Here is a 24673-nt window from a genome sequence, read left to right as displayed (position 1 = left end):
ATGTACTAATGAGAAAATGTTAATGTGGCTATGAAATTCAAACATTTGTGCATCTAACAAGTCAATTATAAAGTTATGCATAGTGGTATAGTACTCAGAAAGACAAAACACAATATTCATTTCAAGCCTCATACATATTTAGACAGGAAACCAGTACGCTGTTCGAAGATAGGAGCATACCATTAGCAGTAAGATCTCATTCTCAGATGGAAATTACAACAGAGAGGGTTGCTTGAGGGAATTAATGGGAACGTTCACAGAAAAGAAACCTGAACTATTGATGATTCACATACTTAAGCAAGATACTGTATAGATTAACATAACCATTCTGTATTTGAACAGCAGTTATCCATAGCTTCAGCACCAGAGGTTGGAACATTTGAGACAATCGCTGCAGCCAAGAGTCGGATGAGAGTGGAACACTGTGCATGCCATGTCAAGAGTGTCAGGATTAGTGAGCATGTGCAGCAAAGTATCACTACTGGACGAGTCCAGACACACGCTTATAACTCACTCTTGTCGCGAAATAGAGTTCGGAACGAATTCCTTGTGTGGCGCATGATAAGGGTAGAGGGACCACAACCTTTGGCGTCTATAAAATCTAGAGATCAACATATTGGCTTACACTGCACACATTAACAATCATGTGAAAAAATGAAGGAGGAACAAGGGTACAAAGAAACATGCTGTAAGTTGTGATCAGCTAAAACATGTCCAAACATCAGTTAGCAAGACATAATGCTCAACTCAAAATCAATCTATCATAAATTAATCAGACCCACTGATCTTAACTGAAATTATCTGACCACTTATCCCTCATTTAGACATCAAAAATAAAAAACGACCTAATTCATCTAGAGCTTTTACTACAAAACATGCACTAAGATACAGAGGGCAAGATTCACACACGAAACTCGGGATCCAAACACACATCATCCATGCCCAATACACAGCTTAGTTTGTTTAACTGTGAAATGCAGAGAGAAGCACCTACAGACAGTGACAGACAAGATCAACAGGTCCACTCACCTCCCATCATGTTCTTGAATCCTTTCTTTACCCTATGGAATGGGCTGAGATGAGGAGGTCCACCTGCCACATCAGGCTGCAGCCGGTCTCCCTCAACCTGCTGCTGGTCGTGTCTGTCCTTGTGTTTGGACACCACATGTTCGATGGCCTGTATCTTGTCCGGAGACAAGGGGAATGCTGTGGTCAACGTGTCCGAGGGCTGCGTAGGGGACAGTTCCTGATTGGTCAAAAAAAACTATCAGCAATTCAGGTCATTCTTAAATTTCACTATTGATCTGGTATTCTTCCACATATGATACTATAATAGTATGATCTTTCATTGTTCATTCTTTAATAACGATTACTCTACACATGAGTGGTGCTGTATCCCATAAAATATTATACCACTGGTCCACAACAAGAAAATTAACAAAATAATCCAGTGAATCTCCTTGCCTGCTTCTGATTGCTTACAAAGAAAACTACATCAGAGCTCAACACATGAAATCTGCCAGTGTTAAGCAATTAGTGAATTAGATATATTAGTAGACCAGGGCCCACTTGCACAAAATGATCTTAGCGCTAAGATGATTTTAATTCCCATACTTTAACATAGGCTTATGATAGTCTTAGAGCTGAGATCGCTTTGTGCAAGTAAACCTGGAGTTTATCTGTTAGCACCTAAAACTACGACCTGTCCACAGAGAGGTTCTCCCCCTGTGACCAGTCAACACATAAACAAGACACACAATGTGACCCTGCGGATGATCATATGCCGAATATGTTCCATCACATTCCCAAAGCAAAACTGTAGCACGTGGCAATAGTATTTCGAAACAAGCATTCCAAATCCTTCCTTCAAAGCTCATATAATGAGACAAATTGGTTTTACCACAATCCAATTGAAAAACAAAATTCCATAAATCCATGCAGATTGCAAATTATTTCAATCAACGTGGGAGTATTTGAACATTTTACAAAACTGAGAGAAAAGTATTTTATTTAAATAACTGAAACACAATATCAGCGCGGATCATGTCTTTTCGCAGGAAACAAAAGCTGCACAAAGTAGACAATTCAGTATAGCAAGTTAGTGCTTCAGCTCATGAAGTTGGAAGATTATGGGCAGTTATGTGTATGTCAAGGAATCAAAACTGTTGCTGACACGATAATCAAACTTCATATTGGGTATTCACTGTTTTATATCAGTGAACCGCCTAGTTACGGCGTATCACACAAAATCAAATACAATGGACTCCTGTTGTCGGGGACCAAAGCAACCCGAAAATAACTTGTGTCAAACTGATACGTGATAGTGTCGATGACCACATATTGATAATTTAAGTTTATCAAAACTGAAACTGTACACCTATGCTGTACCCATGTTGGTTAACATTTCCTTAAAAACAACACACTGCTAGTGCTAAATGAAGATGAAACATCACATGCAAACTGTACTTGGATATTACTTATCCATACCTGACCTCAGTCATAGCAATTTCTTTATCTTGCTTTAGAGGAGAAAGACAGCTTGATATTTTGTTCTAGGAGAGTATTCAGTTGAAAAATCACTTACTGCAAACCTCCTATTGCTAGTATTCTAAGTTTTAACATTTACTTCCATACCTGTTTTTGTTTAAAAGAAACAAAAAATTATTTGGGTCCTTTTTTCCTCAAGAAAACGTTTTTGTGTCCAAATGTTTTCAATGAGCAAAGAAAAAATGATGAAAGTGTGTAGAAGCATGACAAACAGTTGCAGAAGCGAGTGAACGACTGAAACCACAGTTGTCACGAGGAACTGTAAACACAGTCAATCATTACACAAATGGTTTGCGATGGTAATTTGGAGAATAATGAAGAAACATGTTTTACGAAGCAGTGTCAGCCTAAAATAAGGTGAAGATTTTTTTATGGAAAAGCTGACATAAGGTCATGTAAGGCTTGTGAAATTGAAAAATAAGCACATATTCCTCTTGCCGTGCTTTACATTAGAATTTGTACATCCAAATACAACTTTTTATGTTTTCAAAACAATAACTTAAAATGGCTTTTTGCACATTTGTTCCACTGATGCATGCATGCACATTAGTTTCACTATGGGAAGTAATAATTTGACAGAAAAGCAATCAGTCTAGTTCACTTCTATCAAAAGTTTAAACCAATACAATCTGTCATCCAACGTTGCACCACAGTTTTGTATTCCATGACAATACGTGACACAAGCAAAGTGATGTGCCAAAAAAGGGACGGACAGACAGACAGACAGATTTGTTGACAGACAGACAGATTGACAGGCAGACAGACAGATTGACAGACAGACAGACAGGCAGGCAGAGATGACAAGGTTTGGAAAAAGATCAATGAATGAGGTTTTCTTATCTGGAGAAACATATGAACCCTCTGTCAGTCATATCCATTATTTACAAGTCAAAGAAACTTTAGATATCTGTAAATCACTTTTGTTTGGTGTCCAAATTTTAAAGAACACAAAGAATAAACATTAGTTTAATACTGTTTCTACTGTGCTATAAGATAATGCAGAAAATGCTAGCAAACGTATAACATTTACAGTTAGCCAACTATTTCCGTGAATTTGACTTCAAATACAGCATGACTCTTTGTCATAATTGAAAAAAATAAATAATGAATAATATCTGTACAAAGTTAGTAAGAAATTGACATGTCAAGAAATTAAACATTAAAGTCGCTGTCAATACTCTACATACAGGGTCTTCCCAGAAAGTGTAACTCTGCTTATTTGATGCAATCAATTTTAAAGGACTCCCCAAGTAGAACTCTCTGCATAATATGTTGCTACGAAATTGTTCATAACAGCCAAGTACTCAGTTACCAGCAACCTTGGATAGAAACCCACAAAATGAACTAACAACTATAACTGTACAGTTCCCATTTAGATTTCCAAATGTTCATGCAAGAAACAAAAACATTTCACTCCTGAAGATAGTACGAATGATTTCCTTCTTACCATGGTGGTCACGGCTGGGAAAACCCTGTGCTAGTCCAGGTAATATACACCATTGTCAATGGTTGTACAGGCATGCCGTTATAAGAATGTTCTCCAGATAAGACCTGTAGTGAAGTGTCCTGCACGAATGCACTATGACTGTCAAACAGGGACACAAAGCTAGCCAGCAGCGGCAACAAACGGGGACGATGCCTCACCATATCGGAGAAAGACTCCTGTTTAGCTAGAGGGGCTGGGCTCTGCTCTTTGGGTTTCCATCTTTGAGATCCTCGGCGGATAAAATACTTCCTGCCGTCATTCTGATTGGCGCAATAAAGGAGTTGCATGGTCAAACAAGAACCCAGTCTCAATGGCTTCAAGTGCAAGTTGAGCCTATCCATGTTACAACATGCATTCCGTAACAGCTAACTGTGTTCTAAATACATCGCGCTGGACAATCAACTTTGCAAAACGACATTAACATGATCAATTTGGTGTTTACTGCAGAATCATTTCCCATTTATCTTCTTCCTTGCATATGAAACCGTGTGATGTAAATATCTTGGAAAGGTGAACATCCTGACCAAAATGATCATCTGGATGTCACATACAAAACTGTTGATATTAAACATTCTCAGTAGTAAACAGCTACAGTTCATAATGTAACAGACTACAAAGATAAGAAATACAGACATTTTGAGAGAGTTGTGCAACCACTTTGTGTGTCTGTGTGCTGAGTTACCAGTGCTGTCACGTCATGCAACCCTACATGCTCCATATAATACCACCAGAATAAGGGAGCGCAGAGATGTGTGTGTAGACTCAGGAGTGATTGCACACCAAGAGAAACACGTAGTGCAGCTTGCTGCTTATGCAGGTGCCACTAAGTTAAGTTCATGCCATACCCTTTTAAAAATAACCTATTTATTTATTTGTTTACCGCACTACAAGTGACTAGCCATTGTGATCACAAGAAAGCAAACAAAATGGAAATAAAGGTTTGTAAATAATTTTCTTTAATTATGATCATTATTTGATATTTTCAAACAAAATCTTATGGAAAGCTTACAACTGATTAACCAAACTCAGAAAACATTTGTCAAAATAAGATCATAATATGGGACCTGTTTCAACAGAATGTTGAATCAACACTTAAGAATTATTTCTTGATAAACATTTATGGTGGGGAAAAAATAACATACTGACCACATGCGACACAACCCATAACTACTATACAAGGGAGGTTACTCTGGTTCAACTTGGACAAGGGAAGTTACTCTGGTTTCACAATTTCAGCATTTAAAATGATATATGTGTATATGTGCTCACAAATAATACAAAAGAAGCAGAGCTTTAAAGTGTTAGCAACAATGACCCCTGCTCACCAAAATCTTACATGTTAAAATGTAATCGAGCCAAAGCAATGTTTTAATTGTTTCTATCCTCAATAACAATCTGAACTTGATTATGTTAGACAGATATTGCACCAGTCATCAATACAATTGGTTTCTCATTGTAGATAGTATTCACAGAAAGATCTTTCCTAATACTTTCCCGCCCACTGAATCCCCGTGCCTATGCCATCTACCAGTGTTTCTGTTTATGAATTTTAAGTGTGCAATGGCTTAGCCGACACCAAGACTTACCTCATCTTTACTGGGCGTAGATGGCTGAGACTGGAAGGCCTTAGCCAATTCTTGCACTCTGAAACATACAATATTGTTTAAAAATGTTATATATGTTAATATGTTCCATCTTGATGAACTATGACATGCCTGCAAGTGTATCATTTCTTGAACAATAATTGGGAATTTTCAGATTATACTCTCTCAAGATCTTACTGAACTTCGAGCTGCATGGGTCCAGAGTAATGGACCACTCTAAGCTTTTGAGATCTCCAGTATCACAGCCACTACTTCAGTTCCCTAATGAGGTCTCCTGTACCTCCACCTCTCCTACAGTCTTACTGAGGTCTCCTGTACCTCCACCTCTCCTACAGTCTTACTGAGGTCTCCTGTACCTCCACCTCTCCTACAGTCTTACTGAGGTCTCCTGTACCTCCACCTCTCCTACAGTCTTAGGTCTCCTGTACCTCAACCTCTCCTACAGTCCTACTGAGGTCTCCTGTACCTCCACCTCTCCTACAGTCTTACTGAGGTCTCCTGTACCCCCACCTCTCCTACAGTCCTACTGAGGTCTCCTGTACCTCAACCTCTCCTACAGTCCTACTGAGGTCTCCTGTACCTCCACCTCTCCTACAGTCCTACTGAGGTCTCCTGTACCTCAACCTCTCCTACAGTCTTACTGAGGTCTCCTGTACCTCAACCTCTCCTAAGGTCCTACTGAGGTCTCCTGTACCTCCACCTCTCCTACAGTCTTACTGAGGTCTCCTGTACCTCCACCTCTCCTACAGTCCTACTGAGGTCTCCTGTACCTCAACCTCTCCTACAGTCTTACTGAGGTCTCCTGTACCTCCACCTCTCCTACAGTCTTACTGAGGTCTCCTGTACCTCCACCTCTCCTACAGTCCTACTGAGGTCTCCTGTACCTCCACCTCTCCTACAGTCCTACTGAGGTCTCCTGTACCTCCACCTCTCCTACAGTCTTACTGAGGTCTCCTGTACCTCCACCTCTCCTACAGTCTTACTGAGGTCTCCTGTACCTCCACCTCTCCTACAGTCTTACTGAGGTCTCCTGTACCTCCACCTCTCCTACAGTCTTACTGAGGTCTCCTGTACCTCAACCTCTCCTACAGTCTTACTGAGGTCTCCTGTACCTCCACCTCTCCTACAGTCTTACTGAGGTCTCCTGTACCTCCACCTCTCCTACAGTCTTACTGAGGTCTCCTGTACCCCCACCTCTCCTACAGTCCTACTGAGGTCTCCTGTACCTCAACCTCTCCTACAGTCCTACTGAGGTCTCCTGTACCTCCACCTCTCCTACAGTCCTACTGAGGTCTCCTGTACCTCAACCTCTCCTACAGTCTTACTGAGGTCTCCTGTACCTCAACCTCTCCTAAGGTCCTACTGAGGTCTCCTGTACCTCCACCTCTCCTACAGTCTTACTGAGGTCTCCTGTACCTCCACCTCTCCTACAGTCCTACTGAGGTCTCCTGTACCTCAACCTCTCCTACAGTCTTACTGAGGTCTCCTGTACCTCCACCTCTCCTACAGTCTTACTGAGGTCTCCTGTACCTCCACCTCTCCTACAGTCCTACTGAGGTCTCCTGTACCTCCACCTCTCCTACAGTCCTACTGAGGTCTCCTGTACCTCCACCTCTCCTACAGTCTTACTGAGGTCTCCTGTACCTCCACCTCTCCTACAGTCTTACTGAGGTCTCCTGTACCTCCACCTCTCCTACAGTCTTACTGAGGTCTCCTGTACCTCCACCTCTCCTACAGTCTTACTGAGGTCTCCTGTACCTCAACCTCTCCTACAGTCTTACTGAGGTCTCCTGTACCTCCACCTCTCCTACAGTCTTACTGAGGTCTCCTGTACCTCCACCTCTCCTACAGTCTTACTGAGGTCTCCTGTACCTCCACCTCTCCTACAGTCTTACTGAGGTCTCCTGTACCTCAACCTCTCCTAAGGTCCTACTGAGGTCTCCTGTACCTCCACCTCTCCTACAGTCTTACTGAGGTCTCCTGTACCTCAACCTCTCCTAAGGTCCTACTGAGGTCTCCTGTACCTCAACCTCTCCTACAGTCTTACTGAGGTCTCCTGTACCTCCACCTCTCCTACAGTCTTACTGGGGTCTCCTGTACCTCCACCTCTCCTACAGTCCTACTGAGGTCTCCTGTACCTCCACCTCTCCTACAGTCTTACTGAGGTCTCCTGTACCCCCACCTCTCCTACAGTCCTATTGTGATCTCCTGTACAACAACCTCCATTTTAGTCTCCCTAATACAGTCCTACTGAGGTCTCCTGTACCTCCACCTCTCCTACAGTCCTATTGTGATCTCCTGTACAACAACCTCCATTTCAATCTCCCTACTACAGTCCTACTGAGATCTCCTGTACCACAACCTCCGTTTCCGTCTCCCTACTACAGTCCTACTGAGATCTCCTGTACCACAACCTCCCCAACTGTCCTACTGAGATCTCCTGTACAACAACCTCCCCAACAGTCCTACTGAGATCTCCTGTACCACAACCTCCCCAACAGTCCTACAGAGGTCTCTTGTACCACAACATCCATTTCAGTCTCCCTACTACAGTCCTACTGAGATCTCCTGTACCACAACCTCCCCAACAGTCCTACTGAGATCTCCTGTACCACAACCTCCGTTTCAGTCTCCCAACTACAGTTCTACTGAGATCTCCTGTACAACAACCTCCGTTTCAGTCTCCCTACTACAGTCCTACTGAGATCTCCTGTACCACAACCTCCGTTTCAGTCTCCCTACTACAGTCCTACTGAGATCTCCTGTACCACAACCTCCCCAACAGTCCTACTGAGATCTCCTGTACAACAACCTCCCCAACAGTCCTACTGAGATCTCCTGTACAACAACCTCCGTTTCAGTCTCCCTACTACAGTCCTACTGAGATCTCCTGTACCACAACCTCCGTTTCCGTCTCCCTACTACAGTCCTACTGAGATCTCCTGTACAACAACCTCCCCAACAGTCCTACTGAGATCTCCTGTACAACAACCTCCCCAACAGTCCTACAGAGGTCACTTGTACCACAACCTCCGTTTCCGTCTCCCTACTACAGTCCTACTGAGATCTCCTGTACCACAACCTCCCTAACAGTCCTACTGAGATCTCCTGTACCACAACCTCCATTTCGGTCTCCCTACCTCCCAGGGCTCCTGGTATGTTCCCAGCTATCATCTTTATTTTCTCCCAAGTCGCGAGTTATAAACACTGACCCTGACCCAGAACTGGTAGGGGTGATAGGAGGTGATGTCCCTGACACGACTCGGCTCTTGGGCTCGGATGTGGTCTCGGACTCCGAGTCTTCCAGGATACCACTGCTCCTGGTAACACACAAAACAGACACTTGACAAAAGAGAAAACAGTAAATCAGTAAATCCTGAAATTAATGCGTCTCCAAAAGAATGCGACCGCTGGCCCCTAGCCCAAAATGCTACTCAATATGATTCTTATGAATGCGACATCCCCTCCTCTCAAGCATCAGTGGATTTAATTCTAAAGAAAATGTCCGGTTTACAGGAGAATCCTCACCACATGATTAGCAAAGTTATAACATTGTGATCATTCGCTCCTCACTTTATTCAGTTCATATTTCAAAAGTCTAAACAGTGATCTTATTATGTAGTGACTCTTGGAGGTCAAGGTCAATGTCAGTGTATGGAAGTTACGATCATCTTAGAGCTCTGACTGTCATAAGTCAATGCTAACATTTGGCTTGTTTGTTGTCTGTCTGCTGTTTAACGCCACACTAAGCAAGAATCAAGCCCTAAGACGGCGGTCTGAAAATAATCGACATCACAAGCATCAATGATATGTAACAATTGTCGTAGCGCTAAGATAGCTCTGAGGAATGAGGCCCTAGACTTTAATCCAACTAATAGAACTGAACAACCAACAGTGGAGTATGTACTCACTCCTCCGAGTCTCTCCTGTGTAAAGCTTCACATTCCCGTTCCAACAACTCCTCTGCACTGGAGCCTTTCAGCAGCACGCCTTCATCGCTGGTAGACGACTGCAAGTCCTCCAGTTTCTGCCGCACTTGCTCTTCTTCTGCCTTCCGCTTGATGTCACGGTTGACCAACATTTGGTGATGTCTGCAGGCAAAAGATAACTACAAGTTAACAAAGTAATAAATCATGGAATAGTTCCGGTAAAATAATTCTTTACTACAAATCACATGGGGGGTAGAACAAACTTTATTTCTTAAATATATCATAGATAATTGCTTGTTAGTAAAAATATATCATGGATAATTGCCTTTTAGCAAAGTAACATATCAGTGTTCTGCCAAGGGTCAGACAGACAGACATACATACATGTGATGTTTCAACCCAGTGTGATCTTGTAAAGCAATTTTACCTTTTACGAGCTAGGAAGCCTCGGACTGATGTTTGTATACAAATCACATTTTTCCGATGTTCCAGGTACCACCTTCTGACATGGTTACCCCGGTACCATCTTTGAATAGCTAAAGCAGCATCATACTCCAAACGGAGACTGGAGAGAGTTCTCTGGGCAAGCCATCGTCTTGTACATTTCTGAAAACAGTATAAAGTATGTTATCATGTACTGTCCTAAGGGAAACATTATGTGCAGTAAAACAAACACTTCCTTTTTATCAGTGCATCTGTTCAGTGGAAGCTGAGGTTATCATATTGGTACTGATCGGTCCTGATGAAACTAGAGAAGGCCTGTAGTGAGGTCAGGTGAAATGAGTGAGTGTGTGAGTTGGGTTTTTAACGCCGCTTTTAACAGTATTCCAGTTATATCACGGCGTGTCAGCTTATTTTGGAGGAAAGCCCGAAGTGATGCAGGTCTCAGACATTTACCACTTCGGTGAAACCCACGAGCACGGGTATGGTGCTGACAAACCTAGAAACATAATCGGGGCAAACCGGGATTCGAACCCACAATCATAGGTTTCTGGCGTGCCCAAGGGATGCAACTCCGCACAGCGAATAACTGCGCCTTAGACGACTGGGCCACCCGTGCCCCCTCAGGTGAAATGAGGTTCTATATTGGTCAAAGATTATTGCACTCACAAAGTGATGTGCAAGCATGGGTAAGGATGCTGGTACTGGCCCAGATTAAGTTTGATAGTGTTAGCCCACTGAGATACCATGCAGCAGGCTCCCTTTATCCCCTTAATGCCAAGAATCAGGCAGGGTAACAACAAGTACAATCTGCTAACATCTTTTAGGATGACATAGCCAGGGATAGCTCACCTGGCAGATACTAGACTAGACAACGAGGTGGTTCAAGTCCAAAAGAAGGTAGCCAAAGATGGTTGGTTGGTTGGTTGGTTGTTTAATGCCGCACTCAGCAATATTCTAGCTATATGACGGCAGTCTGTAAAATAATCGAGTCTGGACCAGACAATCCAGTGATTGACCCCATGATCATCGATCCATGCAATTGGGATCGATGACATGCATCCATCAAGTCAGCGAGCCTGACCACCCGATCCCATTAGTCGCCTTTTAAGACAAGCATAGTCGCCTTTTACGGTAAGTAAGGGTTGCTGAAGACCTATTCTACACCGGAATCTTCACGGGTCTGGGGGATGCAATTGTCTTACCTGTGCCAGGACCACTGCTGTTCGTAACTTGCTGTAGTTTTGTCTCTCCAGGATGGTCTTTGCCCACCGCTGGATCTTGATGACACGCTCCATGATGGCACGATGAAGTGCTTCATCCAACATCAGCTTCTCACTCTCACGTAAAAACACCTGGAGGATAATATTCGAGCATGTAAAATTCAAGTCTGGCCAGGCCAACAAATGGTTGAAATCAAGAGCAACAATCCATGCTGTGAAGGTGTGATGGCACACAACCAGCCACGTCACACCCAATCTTCACTTAATCACCTCTTCCAACAGTAACCCATCACTGCAACACTTTAAACGCTATACCTAGCTGCACAACTCAACTATTTAGCTTTAAAGGAGACTAGGCTCAGGCAAATTGACAGTCCCAACAAATTGGACGCAAATCGTTCAACACCATTTTGACTGATAACTTAAATTTTTGTTTTATAAATCAAAGTATCTGGTATTGATTAGCCTAATTGTATATAGACATCTCCATTGATGTCTCACAGGCATGAGTTAAAATGCCTAGACCTGACTGAAACTAGACAACACTGTGGAACGCAGTCCCTCCTGTACCTTTGTCTTGCCAATCTGGTAGTTGTCCCTGTTGAGATCCATGGATTCCAGGAATATCTTGACGTCCTCCTGGGAGCTGAGGAGTCCTTTAGGCAGCAGGATCTTGTACAGCTGGATGAACTCCTACAACCATAAGGTGTCACACTACTTTATCTCAGCTTGTTATGACATACAGGGGTACAGATAAGCAGCATATTTGGGTAAAATATCCCTGAAAAGTAACCCAATTACTATCAAGTAACTTGCATAAAGAAATGCATGTACTAAATGAAAAACCTAAATGTATAAAAAAATCACGCATAATTACACAATGAAGCTTTTTCAGCATGCATACAACAGAGCTAATTTCTAAAACACAATTACAAGTTAATTTACTTTCCGAGTCAAGCCTATATATTTAGAACAATTATATACAAAAAAAACATTTTTAGTTATGGTCATGGCGGCAATAGGAGTTAGTGTGCTTGTTTATGTAGGGAGGTTGAAGGTGCACAAGTGTTTATTTGGTAACATACTAGTTTGAACAAGCAAAATATTTCTAAATGCCGAAAAAGGCTCTCATTTTCTGTTAACATAAGATAATGTGAAAAGCTCTGTTGTTTACTTGTGCGCAGTAGTATATTGTTGTAGCATACCTCAAATGTGAGCCTGTAGTTGTAGCCGGACTGCCGTATCTTCACGGTGGCCAGCATACCGGTATACCGCAGCTGTCTCAGTACTATTTCATCATCAAATACACATGGAGCCTGGGAAAATGATACATTATTACATTAAACAACCACATGGTCACATCAAGCTGCTAGGCAACTACATGTACTTGGAAACAACCATGTAAAACTGAATGAATGCACAAATGTAAATAGTTTGTTTCCCTGCACACTCAGCAATGTTCCAGCAACATAACAGCAGTGTCTAAGTAATCATATTTGGACCATACAATCCAGTGATTGACATTATGAACAAAGATCCAAGATACAATGATGTGCAATCAACATATGCATCAAGTCACTGCACCTGACAACCCGAGCCACTGTGTGATCTCTCACAACCAACGTAGGTTGCTGAGCACAACATTGAATACTCATAATATAGACCAATACTGTTCAAATGATTATTATTAAATACCTCAGTTAAATAGTATACATAGAAACACTACTAAATCTGATCTGTCAAGCCCATAGGGCACACAAAAAGTAGGCCTACCTTGATAGGATAAGACTTGGAATACATCTTACTAGAATCTACACACAACTATCTAGAGCTACGTCTCTCTTGATAAAACACATTTAACATTCTTATTTCAAAACAAATTGAGTGGGATTATCAGAGTTGGGTACCACTGGTCACATCCAACAGTCCAGAGCTTATTTCAGACTACTGATTTACGTAAAATAACTAGATGTTGGATCTCAGACCAACAGACTAGTGTCCGTGTCTATCATCAGAGGTATGTCTAATACTGGTGCATAGTTTACCTTGTCAGCATTGGACTTGATGCAGCGGATGAAGAAAGGGTTTGCCTTGTTGAGTGTATGCATCAGTCTGGACAGGGACCACTGGAAGGAAGCAGGATATCATGCAGGCTCACATAAAGTCAAAGCATCAGCCGAGCATCATTCTGTCTGCTCAAGCAAGCTCAGCTAATAATTGTCCTTCTAATGTAAATTATGCTAGGATCCAAGTTCGTTCCAGTAGGGTGAAAACTTTTCGGTACCCACTGTTATGTTAACAGTGAACTTTCAATCATTACACTCTTTACATGAAGATACGAGCATTTCTATAGAGGCAGGATAATTTTCAATTCAATATGACTTTTGTGGTGAGGAGGCACTCACCTGGAACTGGGCGCCGACTGTGGGCGGCTGTTTCTTGGAGCCTACACGGCTGCCACCGAAGGAAATCATTGTTCTGCTGGCTATGGCTTTCAATGTCTTGATATCACGGAAACTCTGCAATATGACAAAATATGACAGCCAGGGGAATGATAAGGAAAAGTATAATACAATATCAGATGACAAAGGGATATTAAAAGTTTCTAAGCCTCTAATACAAAAATCATCATTTTCACTAAACTTACCAGAGAGGGTCTTGGTTTAGGTTTGAATGATCTGCTTTTCCTGAAATTAGCACAAGTCATGTCATGTTCACTTTATCAATGTACTAAAAATGCAATATTCAAAATGTTGTTTTGTGTAGACAGGTGGCTTGAAGACAATGCCAAGATCTATACAATAATACAAGATCTATACAATAATACAAAGCACAATTTTCACTTTTACTGCATCTAGACATTTATCACATCTACAAAAAATCTTTAGCTTCTACATGTGCATGAACATTTGGTAAATCAAAGGTAATTACAAATAAAATCAAAACAAAAAGGTACGAGGCAGATTTTAGAGATTCACTGATAGCACACATGACAAAAATAAAAACATGTTAGATTGCAATGCTATTTGCTTGAAAACTGCCTTGAGTGTAATCTACCCTCAGTTACTAGTATATCTGATACAAAAGACCAACATACATAATGATTTTTGTAGCTTTACGGATGACGCGAGTGTCTGCAGCGGACATATGGGACGCCAATATTTTCTCCTCGTGCAAAAAGTCACCATGCTGCCTGATAAACACACTGTCATCGTCGCTAAAACACTCGTCAACAGTGGATGGGCATGCATTTGACTGGCTATCATGCGGACTAGATTGTGAGCGTTGTTCATCCGGCGGATGACTAGATAAACAAAACAGCAAAATAAAAAAGTAAGCACAAAAAATCATGGGCACAATCTGTACAGAAGCTAGTAACAAAACTGGTTCCATTGAGTACAATCTACACTGAGGCATGCATGTTCCGAGTTTTGCAACCAGTGGTGTCCTGGTATGGGGCATATTTTTCACAAGGGCAGAAAGTCATTATAGCATTCATTATGTTGTATGTTTGTTCCAATTATTTTATTTAGAAACCAGTTTTATTGGGCACATTGACTCTTACTTCTCGAAACCCCTTGGTAATATCAGCATAAGCTTGTCAAGGGCGGATCCAGCATTTTTCAAAGGGAGGGGTCCAAAATATCAAAATCCTTCCTCAGTTAATTTTACTGCCAACAACATACATTTGGTTTTCAGAAGGGGAATCCAGACCCCCTGGACTCCCTCTGGATCCGCCTATGTTTGTGACTGTAAGGGTTATGGAGAGAGTGAGGTCAATAGAGCTGCAGCAACTACAGTGTCAAAATGTCACAAAACAAGCAAACACATGAGCACATCGAGGAGTAATCTCTGTCCTGGTAAGTTGGACAAACATTGGAGTTCCAGGTTCATTCTGTCATTTCAACATCTACTCAACGACGACTTGTGTATAATGCACTGCGGTATCACTGAATTTTCTTGTTAAACTTGAAAGCGCATCAGAATAGTTTGAGTCAACTGATTGAGGGGGTGATTGCATGATGTTTAACACCGCGGTCGGCAACATTCAGTTCCATCTGAGCCACATTCAAAGTGTGACTATGCCCAGAACAGTAGACTGGTCAACAGAGTGATCAACACCATAGGGAAACACAAATGATAAGTTGGTCATCACTGGTTGTCTCTGGTCACTTGATTCTCAGCAGGTAAGCCTTGCAAGTAAGCCTCATTTTAGCATCCACTGCTCGATTAAGGCACTTGATTTAACTTGTACCAGGTGCATGTTGACATGAAAACGTAGTTCCACCAGACGACTAGTTGCACCTGGTCCTATAAATGTACCCAAGATACAAAGTTGCATAAACTAGTCTAAACAAGTACAATCCCCGATCCCTGATGACTGTGTCACGTGTCCTGAACTACACATAACACAGATATTAGTGATGTAGTATGATAAACAAGGCAAAAAGTGAGCATACCCCAACTTCACCATATTTCTTAGTTCAAAAACAATATTTTCTCAGAAAATAGACTTATCGAAATCAAACTTAGCAGTGCACCTCTCCTATTGGTATAGAAACTGTACCTCCAATTGGAAAAGAATCCATGGTGTAGTTTTCACATTTTAGTTCATACAAATGTTTAAGTAAGAAAAAAAGAATTTTAAGTTCAAAACTTCATATTTTCTCAGAAAAGGTTGCATTTTCCAATAATAGGTTGTTATGGTGCATGTTTTATATAGCTAAATTGAGCCCTGTCATCCTATTACAACATCCTGTTCTATTGTATTTCCAGGAACATCAAGAAGATAACTGATTCTGGGTTAGAAACAATTTTATATTTGCACTCCTCCACAAAAATGATCTGCCACAGAGTTGCCATCTGTTTAATGGTAAAGGTGATACCCCACAAGAAAACTAGTCCTTTCTTAATTGTACTCGTCTGGGACTCACAGACTTTTGCTGAATTGAAACCCTGTGAATGGTGCTAGACATCTAAAGTGACCTGGTATTGATATTTGTGGTGTTTTCAGGTCAAGTGGTTACCACACAGCCACAGTGTTGTGAGTGAACAGACATGCACACATGATCATGAGCTGTTTTTGCTACATCATTGTCAGTGAAACTACATCATGGTGCTCTGTCAATGTCAAGTTGTGGTACTCATGTTTCAATCTGCCATTAATTTTAATACACCGTAAGAATTTCACAAGACAAAATCAAAAGTTTCAAGAATCATTAGTATGACTTGAAGGCTGAGTAAATTTCCTGAAATGTAAATATCTACCTTGAACCAAACTGGCAATTTGTTAATGATTTTACATCCACTTAACAACTTCATACCAAACATTACAATACTCTACTATTGCGAAAACAATGAAGACTTCATTAATCAAACAATATGTGTCTCAATTTCTGCTCAATGTCCAAATGACATTGTATAAACGCTAAAATTAAGAACCATCACCTTTTATAATTTACCCTTACATCGACTGTCATGCACAAAAATAAATCGAATTACACTTATCACTTGGTTTAGTAAGAAAACTTCATGCAAACTCAACCCTGACTTAACTTAGAATTGATTAAAATGCCACACATTTGGCCTGATTATCATGCGAGTAAGTGGAACGCCTACATGAATTAGTAACCAACTGTCACACAGCTCCAGAACGCACTGCCGACAGCTGGGCAGGAACTTGTCAGAGTTCAATCACAGCAATACCAGTTCATATCTCCCTTCTTTTCTAATCTTGAACATTGTTGGAAGTTACCCTCATTTAGTCAACTTAAGTTTGTACTTATCAAGAAAATCAAAGTATACGCCCCTACCCTTTCTACAACAGAGCTCCTTGCCTTTCTTTGTCAACAGACATCCCTCCCCTTTCTACAACAGAGCTCCTGCCCTTTCTGTGACAACAGAGCTCCCTCCCCTTTCTACAACAGAGCTCCTTGCCTTTTCTTGTCAACAGAGCTCCTCCCTTTCTACAACAGAGATCCCTGTCCTTTCTGTGACAAGAGGAATACCTTTCCCTTTCTGTGATAACAGGGACCACGCCCCGTTCTGTGGTATAACAGCTCCTTTCCCTTTCTGTAACAACATGAGATTTGCCCCTCCCACTTCTGTGACTATGAGATCCCCAATCCCCTGTCTGTGACGACTTGAAATCTCCACCCCCTCCTGTGACATGAGATCTCCCTCCCCTCTTGTGACATGAGATCTCCACCCCCTCCTGTGACATGAGATCTCCACCCCCTCCTGTGACAACATGAGATCTCCACCCCCTCCTGTGACAACATGAGATCTCTACCCCCTCCTGTGACGACATGAGATCTCCACCCCCTCCTGTGACATGAGATCCTCCTCCCCCTGTCCATGACATGAGATCCCCTATCCCGTCTCTGACAAGATCCCCCTGTGACTCAGCTTGGCAGTGCGTTCCTCCCAGCCAGGACTTACTGTATCTTATGTAGCACTCGCATAGTGTGAGCCACATGGTAAAATCTTTAAGCAAATAGAAAGAAACAGTAGAAGGTCATAAATTATTCTTAGCTTCGGTCAAACAGTATTTGCTATTAAAATATCAAATGACAAAACTATTACTTTCTAGGACTGTCTTGAACATTTTAGACTCAACATATTGACTATATTATTCTTTATTACATTTTTTCTTGTTTGAAACGATTGTACGAAAACAAACCTGCAACCGAAATACGTCTATTAATGTTTAGCGAATGAAAATATGATGGGTTGCAAGAATGTTAACACTAATTTCGATGAGGATGACAATGAGTAATTGATGATGGCTATTCTACAAGATGTCAGCTAATCCTACCCCTCTTCCCCTTTTTTCTTAACAATGGATCCTTCCATCAGCTCATTCCGGGAGAGTCCACATAATCTAAGGGACGAGAGCATGAAATGGACATGTAAAAGATGTCTACAGACAGAATACTCTCATGCAAAGCTAGCGGAGGCTACACTACTTCAAGTGAGATATTTCAAGTGTGGTGTATATCACTGGCTCATGAAGAACGACAGCAGTGCGCCTGCCACTTATCCTAACACATATGATAGCACATCAGACTTCACATACACTGTATATAATGTCGTCACCCATGCACACAGTTACGGGGACAGCTAACTGATGCTGTTAATCATATATGTGAACAAAGAGAATGTAAACAGAAAGACTACATTCTGTGTCAGAGATCCAGTTCTTGCAAGCATGGTAAGCATTGCCCAAAACATTCCTATGAAAACAAGTAAATATAAACTGCTGGCAGACTGTTTGAATGAAATAGGTGAAATATTTCTGCACATAAGGTATTTGAGCCATGCTATTATTTTACATTCTTTAAAATGAACCTCAAGAAGAACTAGTGATCATGAATAAATTCATGCTCCAAGATACAATACATCAATATTTAAATATTTTAATTATTTTTTGGTAAAAAGTACAACCATTACCTTCTAAAATACCAAAACATTTTTTTCTTTCTCATTTACATTTCTTGTTGCTTAGGAACTAATAAACTTTGCAGCATACATATGCATATTTCAAAGATATATTCCTGTGGTATATATACTAGAAACAACTAGTGACTACATAGACATGTAAACAGGAGACAAACAAGAGAGTAGACTGGTGTCTTGGGTTTGCGTGTCAATACATCAGGACTATTGGATGTGAGATGACAAGAATGTGAACTGTCTAGTAATACACAATGCATCAACATCGTTGTATGAACACCCTTTAACCTTACCTTAACAGGTTCTCACCAATACTGGTTTCAAGTTGAGAGTCAGATAATCTCTTCTTCAATTTTTTCTTTTCAGGTCCTGGGAATAAAAAACATCTTCCTTCTAAGAAAACAAATGCACTCATTAGACCATGTTCCATTACTGTATCATATCATATGTGTATAAATTAATAATGATGTCATTATCAGGATTTTAACTTCCAGGATGGCAATTTTTCCTAAAACCTTTTGTTGTTTACTGCAGCACTCAGCAATTAAGCAATATTTTGAGTGAGTGAGTGAGTATAAGCATTATTCAGAGATACATGTATAAATACATGATCATCTTCCCTAGGCAAGGCAGTCTACTGTTTCCATCCTTGCTGAACTAGGCTGGAATTTCTGGGTTCAATTGCAGCGCCACCAGAGACTATTACAAGTTATTTCCCTTCTATGTCCTTCCTGTTGACCAATCAGATTCCACCTCTGATATCACTTGTATTTGCATCCAACAAAATGGTAACGCCCTGTCAAGACGATCTGATCAATAATAAAATCTATATTGTAATTGAAATGGTCTTACTTCATCAAATCATGTGACCACCTTGATAAAAAACACGAAAAGCTGGCGGTACAATATGCTTTGCAATTCCTGCAATCAACCAAAATCTGCAAGGCAGTTTATGAACTGGGTGTTGATTTCATTACAGGATTTTGATTGGACTATGCATTGACTCGTTAGTCCAGGGTAAATATAACTCCATAATTCCAGCCAAGTTCGGCAAGGGTGGAAACTGGACTTTTAATAATGTTACATGATACACATCAAAGGCAACTCACCTCCATTTTTCCTGTACCTTTCTCCCGCACGGAAGAAAGCATGGTAGCATCGGAAGAAAGCCCGTACTATCGACCATCGCAACACAGCCACTGGGTCAATACCTAAGGTAGAGACAAACAGATTGTAAAAGCTTTTAATGCCATTCAGTCTCACTGAATACCTTTTCATTGGGTATGGCAGGCACGGTGGCCATCTTGTTTTTCAAATTTGTTTTGCCAGCCTTTTTCAATGCTGTAACATAAGCAAACTTCATGGCAGCCATCTTGGAACACAAAATGGATGGTTTTTACAACCATTAAAAATGCCATATCTCAAAAGGTTTTGACATTAATCAAATAGGAAAAGTGTCTTTTACTCATTTATGCATGAACTACAAGTAGAGATATGAACTTTAATAAAATAATTGATGTACAATATTAGCCTGACCTCCCTACACATACAATTAAACAGGTGGAATATCTGTAATAGTACACTCAAAAACCAAGTTCAAGTCAACAATGTTCAACCTAGTGGTTAATATTATGAGCAACGGCCCACAATGTCATTGTATGGTGATACGCAATCAACCAACTGGACAAGTCCACCAGGTTTATTTTAGTTGACTCTTACGAAAAACATAAGTTACTAGGGACCATTTCTAACCCAGAATACCCTCAGTGTCTAAATGAAACACAAACTTGTTCACGTCACCTACCTACAAGTTCCCTGACAAAGGACTGACTACTCTTCTTCAGAACACCAACTATATCTGTTCTAATGAGATCAGCATTCTTTTCTCGGAAATCCTGCAAACAGATTCCATGGAGAGCTCAGGGCACATTCAGGAAGAAACCATATGGAACTACAAATCTATCAATAGAAATATATCAATAAACATGATCAATGCAGACTCATCCACACAACTGCACATAGTCTTCTAAAACAATTCACAATATCAAAAAATATCATTCTTAAATAATTATGAAATATAAAAGCAGTGAAACTGAGCTGGAAATCAACAAAAAGGATATATGGTTCAAGAGGATGGTATTTTCTGGTCCTGCAATCTTTGTTACAATATTTAAAAAAACAACATTTCATCATATATTGCATTTCAAAATTAATAAAACTGACCGCCCAAATCACTGACCTTGATACTGTATTTGACCTTTCCAGCATAGTGCACAATGACAAAGGCCCTCTCTTTGAGTTGCGGGACTTGGTAGTAGGGATTGTTGGTGTGTTGGTGGGTGAACTTGGACAGCATCGTGTCATTGGTTGCACCAGGAAAACTGACAAGGAAGACATGGGGTAGGCAATTATTTCATTGGGATGTTGTCATACCACATTTCTTACATGAAAAGTCTAAGTGTGATTGAACAGCAGTCCAGGAAATAAACTCAATGTTATAAACTTGACACCTATAAAATACGTAACCTGTAGTGCAAGTGCAAATGTGTGAAATCATATAACAATTTTACTTCCTGAAATGTGACTTGTTTGTTTGTTGTTAGCACCGCACTCAGCAATGCTTCAGCTATATGATGGCAGTCTGCATATAATCAAGTCTGTACCAAACAATCCAGTGATTGACATCATGAACATCGATCTATGCAATGGGGATACAATGACATGTGACTTTAGTGTATCTTAGTTTTGTATGCATATCTAATGAAGAAATTAATTAGAAGATAAATACTATGTGCGTGTCTATTTCCGAGATTTTATCGAGTATTTGCATCTTGGAAATTTTCATTCGAGCCCCTCAAGCTAACATAGTATTTATCGATATTGTAAACCTATTGTTTTATTTAGAAAAAAACATGCACGCTCTCGTACTTACTCGGTTGTGAGGCGTCAACATCAAATGTTCTGTTGTTGCTATGGTGATTGTGATTTTGGTAATTATTTCATTATAATTTTTTTAAATTAAAAATTTAAAATCCCAATAATTCCCATGAATAGAGAAAATCAAAATATTTGTTATGAATGTTAATTTTGTATTTCAATTTGCAAAAGAACTGTCGCACTCAGCGAGCTATCACAGTTGTGTAATTATGTATTCCTACACAGTGATTCGGTCGCTTGCTTCAGGGAATGCAAATCATACTTTCACCCTTTGACATTTGGTCATGTGACCCAAATTAGCCAATCACAACACAGAACACACTTTCTATAGGTTAACAATATATCATAAATACATGTGAACTTGAGACTGAAACTGAGACTGAGACTGAGGGAGACAGTGTCAAGTAAAGATAATCTTAGCCTCCAATATGCTGCAATGTGTGTAAACCATTTCATGTATTCACTAGTCACACATAACAATCTTAGCGCTAAGATGTTAGTAGCCGCTGCACTTGAACATGCCAACATGGAGAAATAATATTGAAATGGTTTGTAAACATGACCTGAGAGAGTTTATCAGGACATCAAGAGTCTATCTACCGGTACTTGTCATGGTGGGCGACATCATTGAATATTGCAAGGAAATGTAGTGTCTGATCAGGTCAAGCATGTCACATTATATTTCTGGCTAGAATCTTTGACTAATATAATATTCTACTTGGTGTCTACTTTGCTCGGCAGTCCTTGTAGATTGGATTTCTAAATCCAGACTTCCACAGTGAACTAATTATTCCTGAAAATCTTGATTACCCTACAGCTGTATTGAGTGACTGGTGACACAAACTAAGTAACCTTACTTGCACTCTTCATCCATGAGACAGAAGAGACCCTTAGGCCTTTTGCTGAACAGTTCTAGACAGGCTGTGTTGTCGATGAACTCGATGTTCTTCCACTGGATGCCTTCACGCTGATATTCCTCCTGTGAAACAAAACAGGAAACAATCACTGGCAGGTTGACTTGGAACGCCAATTGGATGCGTACCAGCATCAGCTGGTCATAGAACAGGTATTCATGGATTCCAGCCTTCATTTTTTCTATAATGGTGCAGTTAGCAATATTCCAGCTGTCTGATGGCTGCTTCAAAATTTGAGAGTAAACCATCCAAACCAGTGACTGAAGCATGAACAAAGACACACGCCATCAAGGAACAATGGCAGGCAATCAGCCAAGTCAGAGTCTGACCACTCTGTCGACTCAACGCCATGCATAGGTTACTGGCAACCCACAATAATCTGAAATGCCCATGCATAGTTCAGCATTCAGTTTTTTCTTCAATCCTGTGTCCTATACAAAATCAAATTTGTTTTTTAGCACTATTTCTTGTACTGGATCTCCAGTGATTGATTATTAAGAAAGGGAAAAATGTGTCCTTTCAAAACACAACCATGCATTTGATTAATTATGCTTGTATTATAATAAATATGTGTATATTACCTGTTCAAACTTGAAGATGTGTTGGTTGAAGTAGTACTGAAGGTGTTCATTAGCAAAGTTGATACAGAACTGCTCAAAACTGTTCTTGCCAAAGTCTTCAAAGCCAAAGATGTCAAGGACGCCTATGGAGTTTCCCTATAACCAACCACAGCATATGAGCACCCATTCTTTTCTATACAATGTAGGAACACCTTGGAGAGAAAGACTGTATATTATCATGGTTATCACAACTGGTATTGTTGAAAATGGCAAACAAAATTTCAAAATATCAAGCCGGATGAGAAGATTTCAATCATATTTTAACAGCTACAACAACGAACCCACAATCAGCATATCCTGATGCAACTAAGGGATGAAACTCTGCACAGCTAACTGCAGAGTTTAGACTCATGAGCCACCCATGTTTCCCCAAGAGGAAAGAGACACAACACAGTAAGTCAGGGTTGAGAGAGCATGATTTTCTTCTTTTACATGCAAAAACTAAAGATAGGATTATTATTGAATTTTGCACAATTATTTGCAGAAAAACGTTTTATGAAAAAAGGGAATGCAATGGTTGGAGGTAAAAAAATCAAGTAGGGTTGGTTTGGTAAAAACATGCATCAAGCACTTGTTACAAAATCATTCAAAATCCTAACACATTTCAGGTATCAAATAGGTTATTTCTGAATTTAACATAAACATGACATCACCATAAAATCAGCTGTGGTCAAGTTATGTCCAACACAATGACGCCTATTCCAACATTCAATCATAATAACAATATTTCCAATTTTCAATCCCTGCAACCATAATTTCCTTGCAACACCTTGTTCCAGTAAAATTAATGCTTGTTTCATTTCACTGTAACAAATCCAGGTGGCAGCTGAAAAGAAGAACTGCATGAAACTAATTCCACATGCATGGATCAGTTTGAGTGCCAACATGTACATGTGAATCAACAACACTCGTGGCTCTCTCACTTAACTCTTAACACAGTATGCGTAACAAATTTTTGAGTCTACAGTCCTGAACTTGGCTATTTGCATTATTTTCAGTCCATTTCAGAGTAATGATATGGACTATTATCAGCTGAGTTTATTATATATTTAACTACCGGGTAACAAAACAAAAAAATACTTTCACAAAAAAAAAGAGTTTTGAAAAGGCCAATTTAGGTACTTATTATGTTAAGGAATAAGTCAGAAATTTAAATTTAGTAATAAAATCCACTCTGCTAAACAGTTTAAGAAATTTTCTCTGTAAGCATTGCTGTTTTCCAAACATGTTGAAAAATTCCCAGGATTTTTGACAGCCACAATGTATCATTGATTTACATCAACATTTGAAAGCCAAGCTCTGACCGACTCGTTGATGACAAGTACTTACCATGTTGATAAACTAAGCTACTCTTACCTAACGACAATGACAAAGGATTAACAACCATGACAACAGAAAATGAGATGAAGACAACAAGTCATCCATATCCCCCGCCGCCATACCCATGGTATCATCAATGTATGAACACTAGACTGATTTCAGCAGATAGCAACATGAATAGTGTTTTGTTTGTTAGT

General features: G+C 40.3%; 1 protein-coding gene across 15 annotated transcripts in view; it reads right to left on the bottom strand.

Moving 5' to 3' along the window:
• Nucleotides 1–24673, bottom strand: part of LOC139479663 (unconventional myosin-IXb-like) — a 115142-nt gene that overhangs the window by 28095 nt on the left and 62374 nt on the right. For 3 of the 15 annotated variants that reach the window (XM_071262538.1, XM_071263085.1, XM_071263445.1), the window contains 21 exons: nucleotides 23118–23252; nucleotides 22480–22601; nucleotides 20925–21066; nucleotides 20490–20580; nucleotides 19795–19896; nucleotides 18979–19078; nucleotides 18048–18113; nucleotides 14328–14534; nucleotides 13878–13917; nucleotides 13636–13749; nucleotides 13276–13356; nucleotides 12436–12546; nucleotides 11801–11923; nucleotides 11213–11362; nucleotides 9994–10172; nucleotides 9549–9728; nucleotides 8778–8957; nucleotides 5620–5677; nucleotides 4192–4293; nucleotides 1030–1246; nucleotides 515–601 (listed from right to left, as the gene is read on the bottom strand). In XM_071262538.1, the coding sequence (XP_071118639.1) occupies nucleotides 515–601; nucleotides 1030–1246; nucleotides 4192–4293; nucleotides 5620–5677; nucleotides 8778–8957; nucleotides 9549–9728; nucleotides 9994–10172; nucleotides 11213–11362; nucleotides 11801–11923; nucleotides 12436–12546; nucleotides 13276–13356; nucleotides 13636–13749; nucleotides 13878–13917; nucleotides 14328–14534; nucleotides 18048–18113; nucleotides 18979–19078; nucleotides 19795–19896; nucleotides 20490–20580; nucleotides 20925–21066; nucleotides 22480–22601; nucleotides 23118–23252 (2587 nt within the window). Of the gene's footprint in view, nucleotides 1–514; nucleotides 602–1029; nucleotides 1247–4191; nucleotides 4294–5619; nucleotides 5678–8777; nucleotides 8958–9548; nucleotides 9729–9993; nucleotides 10173–11212; nucleotides 11363–11800; nucleotides 11924–12435; nucleotides 12547–13275; nucleotides 13357–13635; nucleotides 13750–13877; nucleotides 13918–14327; nucleotides 14535–17671; nucleotides 17717–18047; nucleotides 18114–18978; nucleotides 19079–19794; nucleotides 19897–20489; nucleotides 20581–20924; nucleotides 21067–22479; nucleotides 22602–23117; nucleotides 23253–24673 lie in introns of all 15 variants that reach the window. The other 12 variants (XM_071262928.1, XM_071263372.1, XM_071263230.1 and 9 more) reach the window with 11 other exon arrangements.

The sequence above is a fragment of the Haliotis cracherodii genome, unplaced genomic scaffold (assembly GCF_022045235.1).
Source record: "Haliotis cracherodii isolate W230 unplaced genomic scaffold, xgHalCrac1.p SCAF_1, whole genome shotgun sequence".
Classification (NCBI taxonomy): domain Eukaryota; kingdom Metazoa; phylum Mollusca; class Gastropoda; order Lepetellida; family Haliotidae; genus Haliotis; species Haliotis cracherodii.
The sequence above is the reverse complement of the archived record's forward strand: the minus strand, read 5'-3'. Positions and strand labels throughout refer to the sequence as shown.